Here is a 17,456-nt window from a genome sequence, read left to right as displayed (position 1 = left end):
GTTACATTGTCGAATAGCCCAATAAGCTTTATGCTCCAACTCTCTTGGTAGATGACATGCTTTGCCAAAACAAGTCGATCTGGGGTCATGCCAATTGGTCCCTTATACGCCGTCCGATAGGCCCAAAGCGTGTCATTGAGTCAAGACTCAATCCTTACGGTTGGGTCGAACCGCTTTTTCTAAAATTGACTTGATCTCCTGCTTGAAACCTCTGCTAGGCCGTTCGTTTGGGGATGGTAGGTGTTGCTATATCGATGATGAACCCCATATTTTGATAATAGTGCCTCCATGACCTTGTTGCAAAAGTGGGTACCACGATCACCGATCAAAGCTCGAGGTGTTCCAAACCTAGAAAAATAGTTCGTTTAGAAACTTCACAACAAGATTAGCATTATCATTGCGAGTAGGCTTTGCTTCTATCCACTTAGGAACATAGTCTACGCAAGAAGTATATATCGCTTCCAAACGAAGAAATAAAGGGCCCATGAAATCAATGCCCTATACATCAAAAATCTCACATACATGAATGGGGATAGGGCATTTGATTTCGTCTAGTGATATTACCAGTATGTCGACATTTATCGCAAGACTTACGAAGTTAAACGCGTCGCGAAAGATTGTAGGCCAATATAGCCCACACTCCAATACCTTGTGAGCTGTCCGCTTAGGGCCAAAGTGACCTCCACAAGCTTCTGTGTGACAAAAAGTAAGGATAGAGGTTACCTCCGTTTCTGGAACACATCGTCGTATTATCTGATCTGAGCAATATTTCCACAAGTATGGATCGTCCCATATGTAATTCCGAGTTTCGCGTCTAAGCTTGTTTTTTACGGATTGAGCTAACTCAGTGGGCAGCGATCCCGTGGTTAAAAGATTAACTATGTCTGCATACCACGGATAGTAAGCCTCGGTTGAGAATAAGCTTTCATCGGGGAACTCATCCTTTATGGGATCATCATCAAATGGAGTTTTTATCCTACTCAAGTGGTCGGCCACCAGGTTTTCACACCCCTTTTTGTCACGAATCTCGATGTCAAATTCTTGGAGCAGTAAAATCCACCTAATGAACCTTGGCTTTGCTTCCTTCTTTGCGATTAAGTACCTAAGAGCTGCATGCATGGTCAGAAAAAATAATCACCTTAGATCCCAGTAAATATGATCGAAATTTATCTAAAGTAAACACAATAGCTAAAAGTTCTTTTTCTGTGGTTGTGTAGTTGCTTTGTGCAGCATCTAGGGTCTTTGAGGCGTAACAGATGACATGAGGCTCTTTCGCTATCTTTTGTCCTAATACGGCTCCCACGCTACATTCGCTTGCATCGCACATAATTTCAAAGGGATAGTTCCAGTCTGGTGCTTGTACTATAGGGGCGGTTACCAACTTTTGCTTAAGTGTATCAAAAGCCTCCTTGCATTTTGAGTCAAACTTAAATTTTTTGTCTTTCTGCAACAGCTCGCACAATGGTTCAGCTATTTTTGAGAAGTTTTTTATAAAACGCCTGTAAAATCCTGCATGGCCAAGAAAAGAACGTATCTCTCTAACAATAGAGGGATATGGCAAAGAATTTATAATGTCAATTTTGGCCTTATCAACCTCAATTCCCTTAGATGAGACTATATGACCTAGAATCAAACCTTTGTCTACCATAAAATGACACTTTTCATAGTTCAAGACAAGATTAAATTCTATGCACTTGTTCAAAATTATCGTAAGGTTTTCAAGGCATTCAGTAAAACAGTTTCCATACACGGTAAAATCATCCATAAAAACTTCAATAATTTCTTCTACATATTCAGAAAATATACTCATCATGCATCTCTGGAAGGTAGCTGGTGTGTTGCAAAGTCCAAATGGCATCCTCCTGTATGCAAACGTGCCGAACGGGCATGTAAAAGTGGTCTTTTCCTGGTCTTCTGGCGCAACAGGGATCTGAAGGAAACCTGAATATCCATCAAGACAACAAAAGTAAGTTTTACCAGCTAAACGTTCAAGCATTTCATCTATAAAAGGAAGAGGGAAATGATCTTTTCTAGTATAAGCGTTCAACTTCCTGTAATCGATACAGACACGCCACCCGTTCTGCACTCGGACCGATACTAAGTCACCCTCAGTATTTTTCTTTACTGTCACCTCCGTTTTCTTGGGCACGACTTGTACCGGACTTACCCATCTGCTGTCAGAAATGGGGAAAATGATGTCAGCATCCAGCAGCTTAATTATTTCTTTTTTCACCACCTCCATCATATTCGGGTTTAAGCGTCTTTGTGTCTCTCTCCTTGGTTTCGTGTTCTTCTCCAAGTAAATCTTGTGGGTGCATGTCAAAGGGCTTATCCCCTTCAAGTCAGCAATGGTCCAGCCAATCGCCTCCTTATGACTCTTTAGTACCTGGATCAAACTTTCCTCCTCGGGTTTAGAGAGTTTATTTGAAATTATAATGGGTAAGGTATTACCTTTTCCTAAAAATGCATACTTGAGATGCGCGAGAAGTGGTTTCAATTCCAAATCTGGAGCTTGCACAACAGAAGGTAGAAGTTTAGTTTCTGATGGTGATAATAATGTCTTAACAAATTCATAATCATCATATCTATATTCAGATTCGGCTTCATAAGTTGACTCAAAAGTCTCATCCACTAATGAGTTAATCAGGTCAACGCGGTTTACGCTCAAGATTTCGCTTGGATGGCTAATGGCATCGTAAACATTGAATTTCACGATCTCCCCCATCAAATTCCATCGTAAGAGTGCCGCTTCGGACATCGATCTTGGTGCTAGCAGTACTAAAGAAGGGTCGGCCCAACAGGAGGTCTGAAGATCCAACAGTGTTGTCCTCCTCCATCTTAATTACGTAGAAATCTGCAGGGAAAATAAGTTCATTAACTTTTACCAAGACGTCCTCGAGGACTCCTTCGGGATGCACAATAAATCTGTCTGCCAATTGAATAATAACACCTGTCTTTGTCAAAAAACCCGCGTTAAGTGATTCATAAATAGAATAAGGCATTACATTTATTGAGGCCCTTAGATCACACATAGCCTTCTTAATTTCCAAATGGCCAATTTTGCATGGAATAGCGAAAATACCCCTATCTTTGCATTTAACCGGTATTTTTCGCTGTAGAACTGCGGAAACATTCTCACCAACACTTACTTTTTCATTACCTGTTAGTTTTCGTTTGTTGGTGCAAAGTTCTTTGAGGAACTTAGCATACCGCGGAATCTGTCTAATGGCATCTAACAGTGGTAAGTTGATCTCAACATTCCTAAATGTTTCGAGGATCTCCTTGTCTTCCATACTTTTTCGACACTGATTTAATCGTCCTGGGAATGGAGGTTGGATTTTCGGCAGTGGGGGTTTCGCTCGGATCTGTTCGTCGTTTCTTGGAGTTTCCTGGGTGATTTCTTGACCAAGATTCTTCCAGAAACTGGTTCCAGGATCTTTTCGCTTCGTAACGTTACTGCATTCGCATTCTGCCTCGGGTTTGGTTCTGTTTGTGATGGCAGTTTCCCTTGAGAGTTTAATTTCTCAATTGATGTGGTCAACTCCCTTATGGATGCTTCAGTTTTTTGCTGAAAACCCTTCATTTCTCTTTGGAAATTGAGAGTTTGCTGTTAAAAATCAAGGACATTAGTTGCTAATTTATTGACTAAAGTTTCTAAAGAATTACCTGAATTTTGCGACTGTTGTGGGGCTCGATTTTGGTATGGTTGGTTATATCGTGGATTAGCCCCATAACTAAAATTAGGGTGGTCCCTCCATCCTGGGTTGTAGGTATTGGCGTAAGGGTCATATCGTCTTTGTGGTGGCCCAGGAAAATTTCCCACTGCATCTAAATGGGCCATAGAATCGTCACACGATCAAGACGATCATCGTATGTTCGTGTAGCACATATTCCACATACTGGCTGGTTTTGATTTTTTCGTAAGAAGGAATTCACAATATTAGTAAGTCTATCAAGTCTATCTTCAATGGTAGAATTACTTAGCTGGTGAACCCTTCTAGGGGTTCAGATTGGCTCGAAATTGCTGGGAATTCGCACCATTGTGGAGATTAAGTCTCTTGCTTGTTGTGGAGTCATGTTGACTAACGCTCCTCCACTCAAGCATCTACCATATTCATCTCCATGGGTTTCAAGCCTTCATAAAAGTCTTGGAGCAAAGATCGTTTCATTATACCGTGTTGTGGGCAACTTGCACACAACTTCTTAAATCACTCCCAATAGTCGTATAGAGTCTCTGCGTCTTTTTGTCTTATGCCCACGATTTCTCTTCTTAACTCAGCCACTCGTGATGCAGGGAAAAACATGTTAAAAAATAAACAAGATAGATCATCCCAAGTTGTAATGGATCCAGGAGGTAAATAAAATAACCATTCCCTAGCTGAATCTACTAGGGAAAAAGGGAAAGCGCGCAATTTAATTTGATCCTCAGTTACCCCCTGAGGTTTCATACTCAAACAAACCATATGGAATTCTTTTAAATGCTTATAGGGGTTTTCATTTTGTAACCCACGGAAAGTTGGCAGTAGCTGAATCAAGCCTGACTTTAATTCAAAATCAGTATCCATAGTAGGATACGCAATGCATAGTGGCGGTTGTTCGTCTTGCCGCCGGCCGGTTGTCGAATTGTCGAGCCATAAGTTGAGGTGTTAAATTAGGGTTTTCGTCAACCCTAGTGTTCAGCACTTCTTCAGGGGAATCGACTTCTTCTTCTTTACTTTCTAACGTTTGAGTAGGGTTTTTGTTAACCCTAGACTCTATTTCGTCGTCGATTCTAATTTCTGGCGGTGGATTGCTTTGAGTTCCAACCACCACTGACTGTTTTTTCCTTAGTTTTGTTTCCTTTCGATTAGCTTTTGCAGTCTTTTCGATTTCTGAGTCGAACGCAAGAGTACTTGGAGCAGATCTGGTCATAGAAAACAAAGAAAAACAAGATTAGTATGTTGCCGATCCCCGGCAACGGCGCCAAAATTTGATGCGGTCGTTGAGAGCACCAAAAATAACCTATTCCCTGTAAAATAATAAAAATAGAAAAAGAATAGTAAAGGGAAAGTAGGGTCGAATCCTCAGGGACCGGATTATACGAATGCTTGTTTCTCGAAATCCTGGACAGAATTGTGCCCAAGAAAACTTGCGTTCCTGGAAAAAATAAAAAAAAAATAGATTTTAAGAATTGATTTTGGAAGCGAAAATAAAATTAAAACAGATTTTAAAGTTTACTGAAATTATGATTACGAAAACAATAAAAATAATAAAAAGAGTTTTAAGTGAAAAGAAATTCTTATGGGAAAGTTCCAGCCTCCGGTTGTCTCATTCCGCCTTGGGCTCAATCCTTGGCTTTCGGATGATCTTTCTCGACTCGAGTAAGCCAGTTATAGTGGAAGAGGACGCCTACGACCACCAGCTCCAAAGATTAGACTTACGATTGTACTAGGCCAATTTCGGCCCAATCTCATTTACAAATTAAAACCCCATTTACAAAACACTAAACCCCTTAAAACCCAAACCCATTCTCACTTTTACAAACCTAAATATTATTAGCCCAATACCCTAAACTAACCTACCCTAATCCAAAAACCCCTAACCCAATAAGCCCACTAAACAAAACAAGCCCAAACCAATACCAAATCCCTAGCCCAAGACCAGAATCGGGAAACCCTAGTCCCACTTGGCCTCTGACTCAGCAGCTACCACTGATCGAGTCTCCCACTTGCCCACTAACCTTCTGACACCAACACTGGCCACCTGCTCCACTATGCCTCTGCCACCGCCGTTCGCCCATGCCCTGCAAGAAACACACGAAAAGACAACAATATTAGATTAATATTGACAAGTGGTTATAAAAACCAAAGGGAAATACTTTGTATGGGGTTGGGGTTTTTGACAATACATAGATGTATTTCAAAACAAATAAACAGATTGTAAAAGAAAACAGGTTATAAAGCCGATGGTAAAAAACAGAAAAGGGGTTCCCCCTTTGGCAATTCCAAAATCAGAAAAAAGAAAGCATTTGGTAATCCTAACCAAACTTCAACAATCAATTTCTAAAAGCAATTTCAAAATACCAAGAAGAGGGCAATATCATTGAATCAGACTAAAACCTAAGGTGAATCCTTTTATTTACTTTTCGTTCTCTTTCGATTTTTTTTCTTTTTTTCTATATCTAAATATATAAATATAAATAAAAATAATATTAGAAAATAAAAAAAATTTGAATTTTTTACCTTCTCCTACCATGTGCACTGGTGGTCATCATCAACGCGCATGAGCTTCGCAATCTGTTCGATAACCGGCCCCCCTGGCCGGAGCTCTCCCCTTTCCCCTCTTCTCTTCTCTTCCTTCTCTCCTCTCCTTTTTTTTTTTTTCCTTTCAGCTGCACAAATGAAAAAAACAAAATTTTTTAACTTTTATAGAGGACCAAAACGCACCGTTTTGGTCCCCCCCTTAACCAATAAAACGACGCCGTTTGAACGTGGGTCTGGTCGACCCGACCCGCATCAGGTCAGATTCGCGTGTTTTTTAAAGTGGAAGGGCTATTTGCGCAATCAGCCCTTCCGCATTTCACAATTTTACAATCAAACTCGTTGTTATTTTTAATTTGGCCCAACTGTTTATTTCGACTTCTAATTTCATCCCTAACGGTGCGCTGCGTTTTGAGGAAAGGGGGTTTATTGCGTTTATGGCCCCTCTACGTTGAGCGCGAGTTATAATTTCATCCATTTCTTTAGTTTTTATTCAAATTTGCCCCAGGATTCCGTTCTTAGTTCGATTTAATCCTTTTTCGTGTATTTGCAAAATTCTTTTTACATATTATTAATATTATTACTATTATTTTATTTCTATTATTATCTTTATTATTACAGTTATTATTATTTTCATTATTGTTATTTTATTAATTTATTAATTATTTTAAAAAGTATTATTATTACCAATAATTATTATTATTATTATTATTATTATTATTATTATTAATATTAATATATGTATATTATATATGTATATATTCGTACATTTATATATAGTATTATTTTAATAACTTTATTTTAATATTACTATTATATTATATTTATTTTAATACATATGCTTCATTATATTTCTAATAGTATTATTATTAGTTGTTATTTATTTCTAATATGTATATAATATGTAAACGTTTTACTATTATACGTATTTTACTCATACGTTATGTATAGAAATTTTAATATTATATTTTGTATATATCATTGTATATATTTTAATATTATTAGTTATATTTTTCTTTTACACTATTATACACATATTTCTAATATTATATTGTATATACTATTGTTTATATATCTATATATATGTGTGTATGTATTTATGTAGTGTACAAAATAGTTTTTTATTATTCTTATCATTTCTAAGGTATGCATATACTGTATATGTTCTATGTGTGTTGTATGGATTATTAATATTGCTAAATATACATATATCATCTTACATACGCATTCTTAATATTATTATTACGTGTATACATTCATTATTTTCATTTCGTGTTCAATTCTATTATTACATTATACCTTCATCTTTTCTAATATTATTGTCACCTCGATTATTTGTTTCAATATATTCATAGCTCTTTCATTTATTGATTTTTATTTCATATTATTTTACTTTGCATTATTTCAAAAAATATTCTTATTCATGATTTAAATCAATTTCAATAATCAAGACAATATACCGATTTAACATTAAGTCATCGAGTTCATCGCTATGTTGGGTGAACGTCAATTGACTCGTGTTAAAGCAATATACCCTTCTCAAAAAAACGGAATAGACCAAAATTTCTCGTTCTTTTAATCGGATTATGATTAAAATTTTACATTGAACTCTTATTTTTGAAAATCAAGACAACACGTGTTTATGAGATACCAATTTTGGACGTCGCGAGGGTGCTAATACCTTCCTCGCGCGTAACCGACTCCCGAGCCCTACTTTTTCTCTGGATTTTGACGTAGACCCTAACTTAGCCTTCTTTTGTTTTAAAAATAGATCTAATAGGTGTCCGATCACACCTATAAAAAAGGATCGGTGGCGACTCCTTTTTATTTCAAAATCGAACTTCAGTTTTCAAACTTTTTCACTAGATCGCCACAATTAGCGACCCCAAACAGAAATTTTTACGTCGCTACAACGATTTTTAGGGAACCTGACTCTAGCCAGTAATCTATGCTAGATCAACGCTTCTCAATGGCGAATCCCACGCCATTTTGTCTCTTTGGCTCGCCAACCTCTGACGCAGTAAGTTAACGAACCGACTATGCAATCCTTCCAAAACATACAAAGCGGCTGCCTTTGCATATGCTGAAAAGCTTACTTCTTAAGGGCCATGGACGGAAACGCCAGCCCGTAGTGTGAAAAAACGATGAATACTTGGCGAGAAGGCTAAGTACGGATTCTAGGCCTCAAGAACCTTTTTTGGGGAAATATTAACAACTTTTGGCTAGAAGGGTTTTAGTGGCTCATGATAATAGAGGGAAAGCAAATAAATAAAAATATGGAAAAAGAAATTTTATTGAAAAGAAATATGAAAGAAAAAAAGACTTTTGGAGGAGAGTGTTTACAGAAAAAGATCCTCCCAAATAGAGTCACTTCACCCCCTATTTATAGTGCTAGGGAGATAGTCTAATTGAACTTAAATTCTAAAAAGATAAATACATTTAATTAAAGATAAACAAAGATAATTAAAATAAAATCCTAAATTTGAATAATCCTAATAATTATCTTAATATTAATTATCCTAATAGAATAAAATAAAATAGAGTCTTCCAAAATAAAATCTCTTCTATTTGCTTTTAAGTCCTTGTGCCTTCCATGTTCGCACTTTTGGCACCATATTTGTCCTACGTTGCATATTGGCCCATTTAATCTCCAAATTGACGCTTTTTCCCTTGAATTTACTTTTCGCCTCCAATTTAGTCCCTAAAAGATAAAAAGACATAAATAGCTCAAATTAGTAGGCTCAAGCTCAAAATAAACACATGATTAATATATAAAAACACGTCATTTTAGAGTATTATCAGCCGATGAAGTTTTTTGCACCGGAACCGCTGTTGGAGTTGCTCTGGTTGGTAGCATTACATATAGGAACAAAAGGTAATAACCCCAGCAGTCGTAATACAATGTTAGTGTCAAGGTTTTATGATTTTCTTCATATTCACAGCAAGGAGTGGTACTAAGTGAAGCATATTTATGTGCAGAACTGAATTCAGATCAGAGGGTAGATTGGTGTGCCAGCAACTGTACTCGACTCTCGTGGGACTTCAAACTGGTCACATTGAGGATAAAAAAGGATGGACCCTAGAGATCAACTAAGATCTTTAATGCTGAAGGCTTATAATTTGCTATATTATAAATCCCGTTCGCATAACGAATATAATTATTAACTTCAATAAAAATCGAGTTAATATGTAATTGTTGATTTCATACTTAAAAAGAATAAAAATTTATGGACCTAATTTATCGATTTCGTTCAACATCAATTTTATTATTTAAATCACTAAATGAGTTGGCATTGTAAATTAAGAGCACTAACTTGATCAAGAAAATTATTAAAATGCTCTTTCATGTTAAAAATAAATTATATTATTGTGATACCAAATAAATAATTTGGGTATGGTAAGACTTGAACACATGTCATCTACGTTAATAAAACTTTAATTTATCATTCGACCAAGGGCTGAGTCAAGAAATTTAGATTGTGGGGTTGATTTTTTTATAAATTAAAACATTTATAAAAATCATGTAAACTAAGGATTAATATTTGATATATTGTCGATGTATAGGTCTCATTAAGTCTAGGTGGGATTTGGATGGGCGGTTGGATGCATTTAGTTTACTTTTTGCCTCACACTATAGTATCGTTACAGTATCTAATCTCACCGCCACCGTTATTTTTATATTAACCGCACGTAAATGTACTACCCATCCAAACTTAGCCCTAATCATGAGCTAATACAAAATTTTAGGCTTGCTTTTTAAGCCCGGGCTTGGCCCAAAACTTTGTCCAAACTTAACCCAAATAGAATTACTAAACTTGAGTTCGGCCAACCCGTCTATATTAAAATTTTCTTATTGTTTTTATATAAAACAAAATTTTAAAATATAATACATCAAATTCACTAAAAATATTAAAATAAATATTTCCTAACAAACTAAAAATACATTACAAAAAAGTCTTTATACTTAAAAATACCAAGATAGTTGCAATTTAACAAGCAAGTGTCTCTAAAATAGTAGCAAAATTAATAATAAAACAATAGTGATATAATATCCGAACAATAACAACAAAATAGTAGTAATATAATAGCAAAATAACATCGAGATGGTAAAAAACAACAGTAAACAACAGGGAAAAAATTTTTTAGACAATTTTGGGCCTAACCCGAGTCAAAAAAATCTTACCTGAGGCTTAACCTATTTAGAAATAAGACCTTATTTTTTGTCAAAACCTATTTTTCGGGCCTATATTTTTTATCAAACCCTCACACTTTTTGGGTGGGCCTTTGAATTTAGGAGGGTGACCCGATCCATGATCAAGTATAGGTCTTATGCACAATCAACTAATAATAAAATGACACATCACCATTGTATTAAAATAAAAAAAATTAAAAGACTTGAATATAAATAGTATTAACTTTATTAAATGTAATTAAATATTAATTATTAATAATAAATTATTTTATTTTTATTTTTAAGTTTAGATTATTGATTTGGAGTCTCAAATTTTATATTTATTTATATTCAACTATTATAATTAATATTTATTCTATAAACCCTTCAATAATTTTTTTCTTCACAATAAAAAAAATGACATCAAAACAAATGAATATATATGATTAGTATCAACACTTCAAATAATGTGATAAATATGCGTAGCATATACTAATCTGCTAGTGGTTTAATGCATGGGAAGCCTCCTTTTAAATCTATCATTTTAAAATTTTAAAACAAAACAATGCATGAACCATAAATCAATTATTATTATTATTATTATTATTATTATTATTATTATTATTATTATTATTATTATTATTAATGCTTTAAAAATATCATTTAAATTTTAAATCTTTTTCAAATAAATTGGAACCGACCCTAAATCCAGCAACTTTTTTAAATGCAGGATCAATAGTAATGCATTAAGTAAGTAAAAGTTAAAACAAAAATTAAGTAAAAGATACTTTCTCTAAATTTAATTAGTATGAAATTTTCATTGTAATAATTTAATTCAAAACTTTATGATCTAAGAACATGAATAAAAATACCCTTTTAAAAAAATAAAATTGAATTGATTTATAATAAATATTAACAATGTTAACAGTTGTATTTAAATTTTAAAATTTAAAAATAGAAAGATTAAATTTTTAAAATGAAAATACAATGACTAAATTCTAAATTTTCGAAAAATATAGAGACTTATGACATCTATTAGCTAAAATAAATACGCAAAAACTAATAAATTAAACTACACCTAAAATAAACTATTAAGTTGCAAAATTCATATATAATAGTTTTTTTATATATATAATAACAATTTAAACATATAAAAGTATCACAAAAATAAAAACAAATATTTTTCACCTTTTTTTTCTTTCAGTTTTTTCTCACTTTCACATTCACTTTCTCCCCAGCACCCGACCAAAAATCTAAAGAAAAAAATAATAATAATAAAAAAGGCAGCTGTCAATTTTTGAAGGCGACATATCTACAATTCTTGAAGTATTTTACTTTTATAGATTATAGAATATGAGATAGACAGCAATGAAATTAGGGTCACTAATTGGTTTATTTATGGAAATAAAAGTTTCAAAGTCACTATTTTATAGATGGCTGGAAAACTTAAAACTATTTTATATAAAACCAAGACACCATGAATTGCATACTTCCCATATATTAAAACTAAAAGATTAATTAAGATAAACCTAACGCTCTTGTTCTTCACGGTCAGCTGATGATAGTTTACGAACCCAGTTGCTGATCAATTTCCTACTTAAACTTGCCATAATTTGCTGGTAATTAAAGCTCGAACGTTCCACGAAATCCTTGATGCGTCGCAAGGCCACTTGAAGTGTGGATTGGTTCATATTGGCGAAGCAAACTCTGAACCACCCTGGTTGACTGCAATGGAAAGATGAACCAGGGGAGATATTCAACCCAACTTCGCATAATATCTTCTTCCACAGATCAGTTTCGGCTTCGAATGTGTTGGAACACAAGAGATGTCTCATGTCAACCCAGCAGAACAACCCTGCATTGCTTTTCAAGCAATTAATGCCTGATTTTTTAAGCCCCGACACCAGCATCTCTTTCCTTTTCTTCAGCCTCTTTTGATTCCTCTTCATGTAGTTGCTGGTGAATTTTTTGTTAGCCAGCATGTACGACAGTAGGTACTGAGTTTGCGACGAGACCAGTCCGAAACTCGACATCTTCGTCGCTGCACTCACAACGGTTTGATTGTTTGAATAGATCATGCCCACACGAAATCCCGGTAAACCTAGATCCTTAGAAAGACTGTAAACGATGTGAATGCGGCTCAAAACATCTGTGTTTCTTTTAAGGTTACTGTCCATTGCAGCTTCCATAATGCTTATGAAAGATGGAGAGTCGAAAACTGTGCCTGAAAAAACTTCGTCGCTTATGAGATGAATGTCTTTGTCGATGGCGAAAGTAATGAGGCTTTGAAGTTCATCTGTAGTCATGGTTGTGCCCAGTGGATTTGAAGGATTCGTAATCAAAACCCCTTTAACTTTGAAGTCGAGTTTTTGAGCTCTTTCATAAGCTTCTTCAAGTGCAAACATGGAGATTCTGAATCCATTTGAACTCGAGCAATGTATAGGAACAATTTCTACTCCGGTTCTCCATTTTAAATCCCTGTCAAACCTAGAACCGTGTATATAGCGAAAATTTTAGATCCCTGTCAATATCCATATATCGATCCTCTAAATATATATCCGAGTTGGATAGATATCCATATATCCCAAGTCCGAAGTAATATAGATATGGACTAGGATTAGGAAATTTGGAACTTACCCAGCGTAGGATGGTGTGGGAAGAAGGATAGCATCACCTGGATCAGCCAGGCAAAAAATTAAAGTCTCATTAGCTGAAGTTGCACCAGCAGCAAGAACAAGGTTGTTGGGATCAAATTTAACCTTATTTCCTCCAATTTTTGCCATGTATTCAACCAGTTCCTATGCAAATGAAGCCACCATATTATACATATATGTATGTATTAGATCAGTTTGTAACTCAAATGTAGGGGTTTTTTTGGTTAAAATGATAGGAATGTATACATTTTTGAAAGCAGGCATTCCATGATAGTCTTGGAAGAGAGCAAGGTCCCTGAATACAGATTCTCCATCCTTATTCTTGAGTCCCATGACGTCGGGGTTTTTTCTTAGCCATGATTCGACGAGGTCAAAAGAAAGCTGATGACAAAATATACACACACCACCATTTAGTTTATGGATTACCCATTTGCTGCAATAATAATTTCCATAAAGCAATGAAGGTGTACGTACTGCATTAATTCAATTAACAATGAAGTTAAAAAGTATAAAAAAAAAATGTCTTTCTAAAGTACATATACATCAAAAGTTCAACTTGACAATGATTTTTATACATGAAAATGAAAAAATAAAAAAGTTGTCCTTGTCTTGCAAAAAGGATGTTTCAACTAATCTGAAAAAAAAAGAAAAAGAAAAAAAGGATAGCTAATTAACCTGATTCTCAGCAAGCCCCATCTGAATGATTCCTGTTGGATTTTCAACTTCATGAAATGGGTTTTTCTCATAAACTTGCCACCCCAGAAAGTATAAAGAATCCTGTCCATGACAGTTGCTGCTAGCTTTACTAGACAACATTCTTGATATATATATATATATATATAGGTTTTTTGTGGATAAAACTTTGGTGAGAAAAGGTTGGGGAGGAAAGCGCTTGGTGCTTAGTTTAAAAAGCTTTTGGAAAAGGAAGGGGAGATAATGGGGGAAATTTATAGGGGGAGGGAGAGACATAATCACAAAGTCCACAATATGAATTTTAAATTTTATTGTGAATGTGACGGTGGTTTTAGCTGATTCTTTTGACTTCTTCATACTCAGTGCTGATGCTTCGAGGTTGTGTATATTTTTCCTTTTCCTAATCATTTTGCATGTCTTCTTGGACATTTTCGTATCTAAATTTCTTTACTCCCTATTTTTTTATTACCCAAAAAATATATTGTTTTTTTCTTTCTTCAATGCAAGTAACTCCTAGGGATTCGCTAAATTAATTCTGTATTCCTTAATACCTTAGTAAGTATTATAGTTTGAGTCTTTAGAATTTCATTTAATTTATAAAAGAGGGATAAAAGGTTAATCTATTTATTTATATATATAATAATTTCTTATATATCATTAATATATACTATTAGATAATAATATGATACATCATCATTAAATAAAATAAAAACTGTGAAGTACTTTAAATATAAATATAAATAACTTTATTTCAATATAATCAAATATTTAATTATAACTATTATTGATAAGAGTAAACTACTAAAATAGTCACTTATGTTTGAAATGTTATGTTTTAGTTACTTACATTATTGTGTTGTCATATTTTAGTCACTAAGTGTTAATTGTCGTTAATGATGTAAAAGTAAGCTAACTTGGCACGTTAAATCATCAATTCAAACGAAAATTTTAGGTTAAATTATACATTTGGTCCCTATAATTTTTTTTCAATTTGAGCAATTTAATTTTTTCTTTTATATTCTTTGAACTTTTCCTTTTTTCTTTTTCATTCTTTCTCCTACTCCTTATGTTTTTCTCCCTTCTTAATTTCTTTTAAAGTAGTTTTTCATGTTTTCCATTCATTAAAACTAGTCCTTAATTCTTTTATTTTTTTAACAATTTTATTCCTTTATTTTCTTTTTCTTCTTCCTTTTATTTTTCTATTTTCTCATATTCTTCACTGCAGCAACATAATCTTTGTCTACCAAATAAACTAAGTTCTGTTTCTTTCACAATATTCTTAAATTGAATTTAACTTAAAATCGAATATCAATCATTCTTAATCAAACCTCAATTTGAATATAACCTAATTTTGAAGCTAAAATTGGATTTAACTAATCAATATAAAAACTATATCTTTAATCAAATCTAAACATAAATTGAATTCTTTATATTCAAAAAAAATTTTCCCATTTCCAACATTTTACAAATTCTTTTAGATTATTCATTTCCTTTCTTTTATTTTCTGAAGAATAAAATTAAACAAACAATAAACTTGATCTAACCCTTCTTGGATGTTCCCAAGTAAGCTTTATTGGTAGCAGAGCACGGATGAACCAAAGAGAGAGAGGGAGCATGGAACCAAACTGGTTCGGGTAAAGTTGAGGGTAAGTTTCGTATGGTGGTTATTATAGTCATTGAGGGTGTAAAGCTCGTTTAAAGAATCTTTGAAACAATATAGTTTCAAGAGGACGAAAATGTTGTAGGTAAGATAGATAAAGTGATCGTGGGGGTTGGTTAGGAGGTTAAGGGAACAAGCTCGAGAAACTTTGTTGAGGGTGGATTGCCATAAGTCGCGATTGGCAAGGTCTTCGAGTGAGGCGAGCTTGTGGACTAGGTCATTGAGAGATCTAAATTGATTTGTTAAAGCGATGATGGACGATGAGGATTTGTAATTATGGGATGAGAATATGTGAAGCAAGTTTTATTTTGGTTCCAGCTTTCGTCTTTTCTTTTTTCATAAACATAAAAAAAATTTAACAAATGAGAAATATAAATAAATAAATAACTTCGCTAAAAGAGATGGAGAAGAGAGAAAAACAAAGGTAGAAGCAAAAGAGAATAAAAAAAAGGAAAAAAAAAAGGGAAAGTTAAAAAATATAAAAGAAAGAAAATTAAATTACTAAAAACGAAAAAATGTGGGGACCAATTGTATAATTTAACCTAATTTTTTTGTTTGAAATGATGATTTAATGTGCCACGTTAGCTTACCGTTACACCGTTAACGACAATTAATGGCTCAATGATTAAAATGTTACAACACATTAACGTAAGTGAGTAAAATATAACATTTTAAACATAAACGAATGAATGTAACTTAAGGTAAACAAAATGACTATTTTAATAGTTTACCTTATAAATAAATATTAATAACTCTCAAATTTAAGGTTTAAAATTTAATTAAATATTATAATCATTATTAATTATGTTTAAATAAATATATATGAATACCTTAATTACTCATGACTATCCATTATGCCATTTATCTGAGTCTAATCAGATTAAAGTTTGAGATTTTAAATATTTTTATCCGAAAATGATTTGAGATCCTATTCAATATATACACGAAATTTTAAATATTTTATTTATTAGATAATAGTTTAGGCTAGATTTGCCTGAGATTTACAAAAATTCTTATCCACTTTTAATTATTGATTTATAGTATTAACATTCTAATCTCAAATTTTATTAATTGATAACTTTTTAAAGAATAATTATGAAATAAACTTTAAATATAATATTTTAAATTTTTGGTTATATTGTTTTTTTTCTATTTTGATATAATATTTACTTCTACACTGTAATCTTTAAATTTTAAATAGTAAAAATTTATACTTAATCGTATTTAAATATATATTTTATTAGTATAATATCAAATATTCCAATTAAAATAAATTTAATCAATAACTATATTACCCTTTAATTTAATTTAATAATTAAAAATTAATAGATTAAGATATTATCATTCCGACATTCCTAGGTGATAATTGAACTCATAATAAATCTAATATAAACTTGAACATCAAGCATTGGACTCCATTTATCAGTGGAAGCCACTTATTTCTGATGTTAGACATTATTAAATTCCATCTTATTAGTTAGTTACCAAACTCATTAAGTGATTTCACAAAATCTATACACTCATCCATCAAATCTCCATCATTTTTTTTTTCTCATTTCTTATTTTCATTTTCACCTCTTTTTTTTTCGCACTCATTATTATACCATATCATAATTAAACAAAATAAGTTAACTTAATTATGTTTTTCTATCAATAAATTATAAAAAATTACAGAATAATTACTCAACTATTTAATTATTTTTTTTGATCACAAACAAATTAACACAAAATGAATAAACCCAATAAGACAGGATAGTTAAATGATCATTTTGTAACTTTTCATAATTGAGTGATAAAAAAATAATTAAGTGACTACTAATATTGGGATAAGAAATTAAATTATAATATTTCAAAAATTAAAATAGTTTTTAAATTATTTTAAATATAAAAGAATTAAATAGTGAGATTTAAATGTAACCTTTCTAAAGTTATAAATTAATACATTGGTAAATTTATATTTTAAGTTTTTAATTTATAATTTATAATTTATTTTAACTCCTTAAAGAAAATGTTCTGCTTTTGTCCTTCAAAGTAATTTT

The 17,456-nt window shown here is 32.8% G+C and overlaps 1 protein-coding gene across 1 annotated transcript; it reads right to left on the bottom strand.

Moving 5' to 3' along the window:
• Positions 1 to 11,734: 11,734 nt before the first annotated feature.
• On the bottom strand, positions 11,735 to 13,883 carry LOC108451870 (1-aminocyclopropane-1-carboxylate synthase 3-like). The gene is made up of 4 exons (XM_017749563.2): positions 13,740 to 13,883; positions 13,311 to 13,445; positions 13,048 to 13,208; positions 11,735 to 12,897 (listed from the first exon to the last, which is right to left on the bottom strand). The coding sequence occupies exons 1-4, from the start codon at positions 13,878 to 13,880 to the stop codon at positions 11,940 to 11,942; spliced, it is 1,395 nt and encodes a 464-aa protein (XP_017605052.1). The 5' UTR covers positions 13,881 to 13,883; the 3' UTR covers positions 11,735 to 11,939.
• Between the last annotated feature and the right edge of the window lie 3,573 nt (positions 13,884 to 17,456).

This window comes from Gossypium arboreum, chromosome 5 (genome assembly GCF_025698485.1).
Source record: "Gossypium arboreum isolate Shixiya-1 chromosome 5, ASM2569848v2, whole genome shotgun sequence".
NCBI classification, from domain to species: domain Eukaryota; kingdom Viridiplantae; phylum Streptophyta; class Magnoliopsida; order Malvales; family Malvaceae; genus Gossypium; species Gossypium arboreum.
This window is presented reverse-complemented; position numbering and strand designations above follow the sequence as displayed.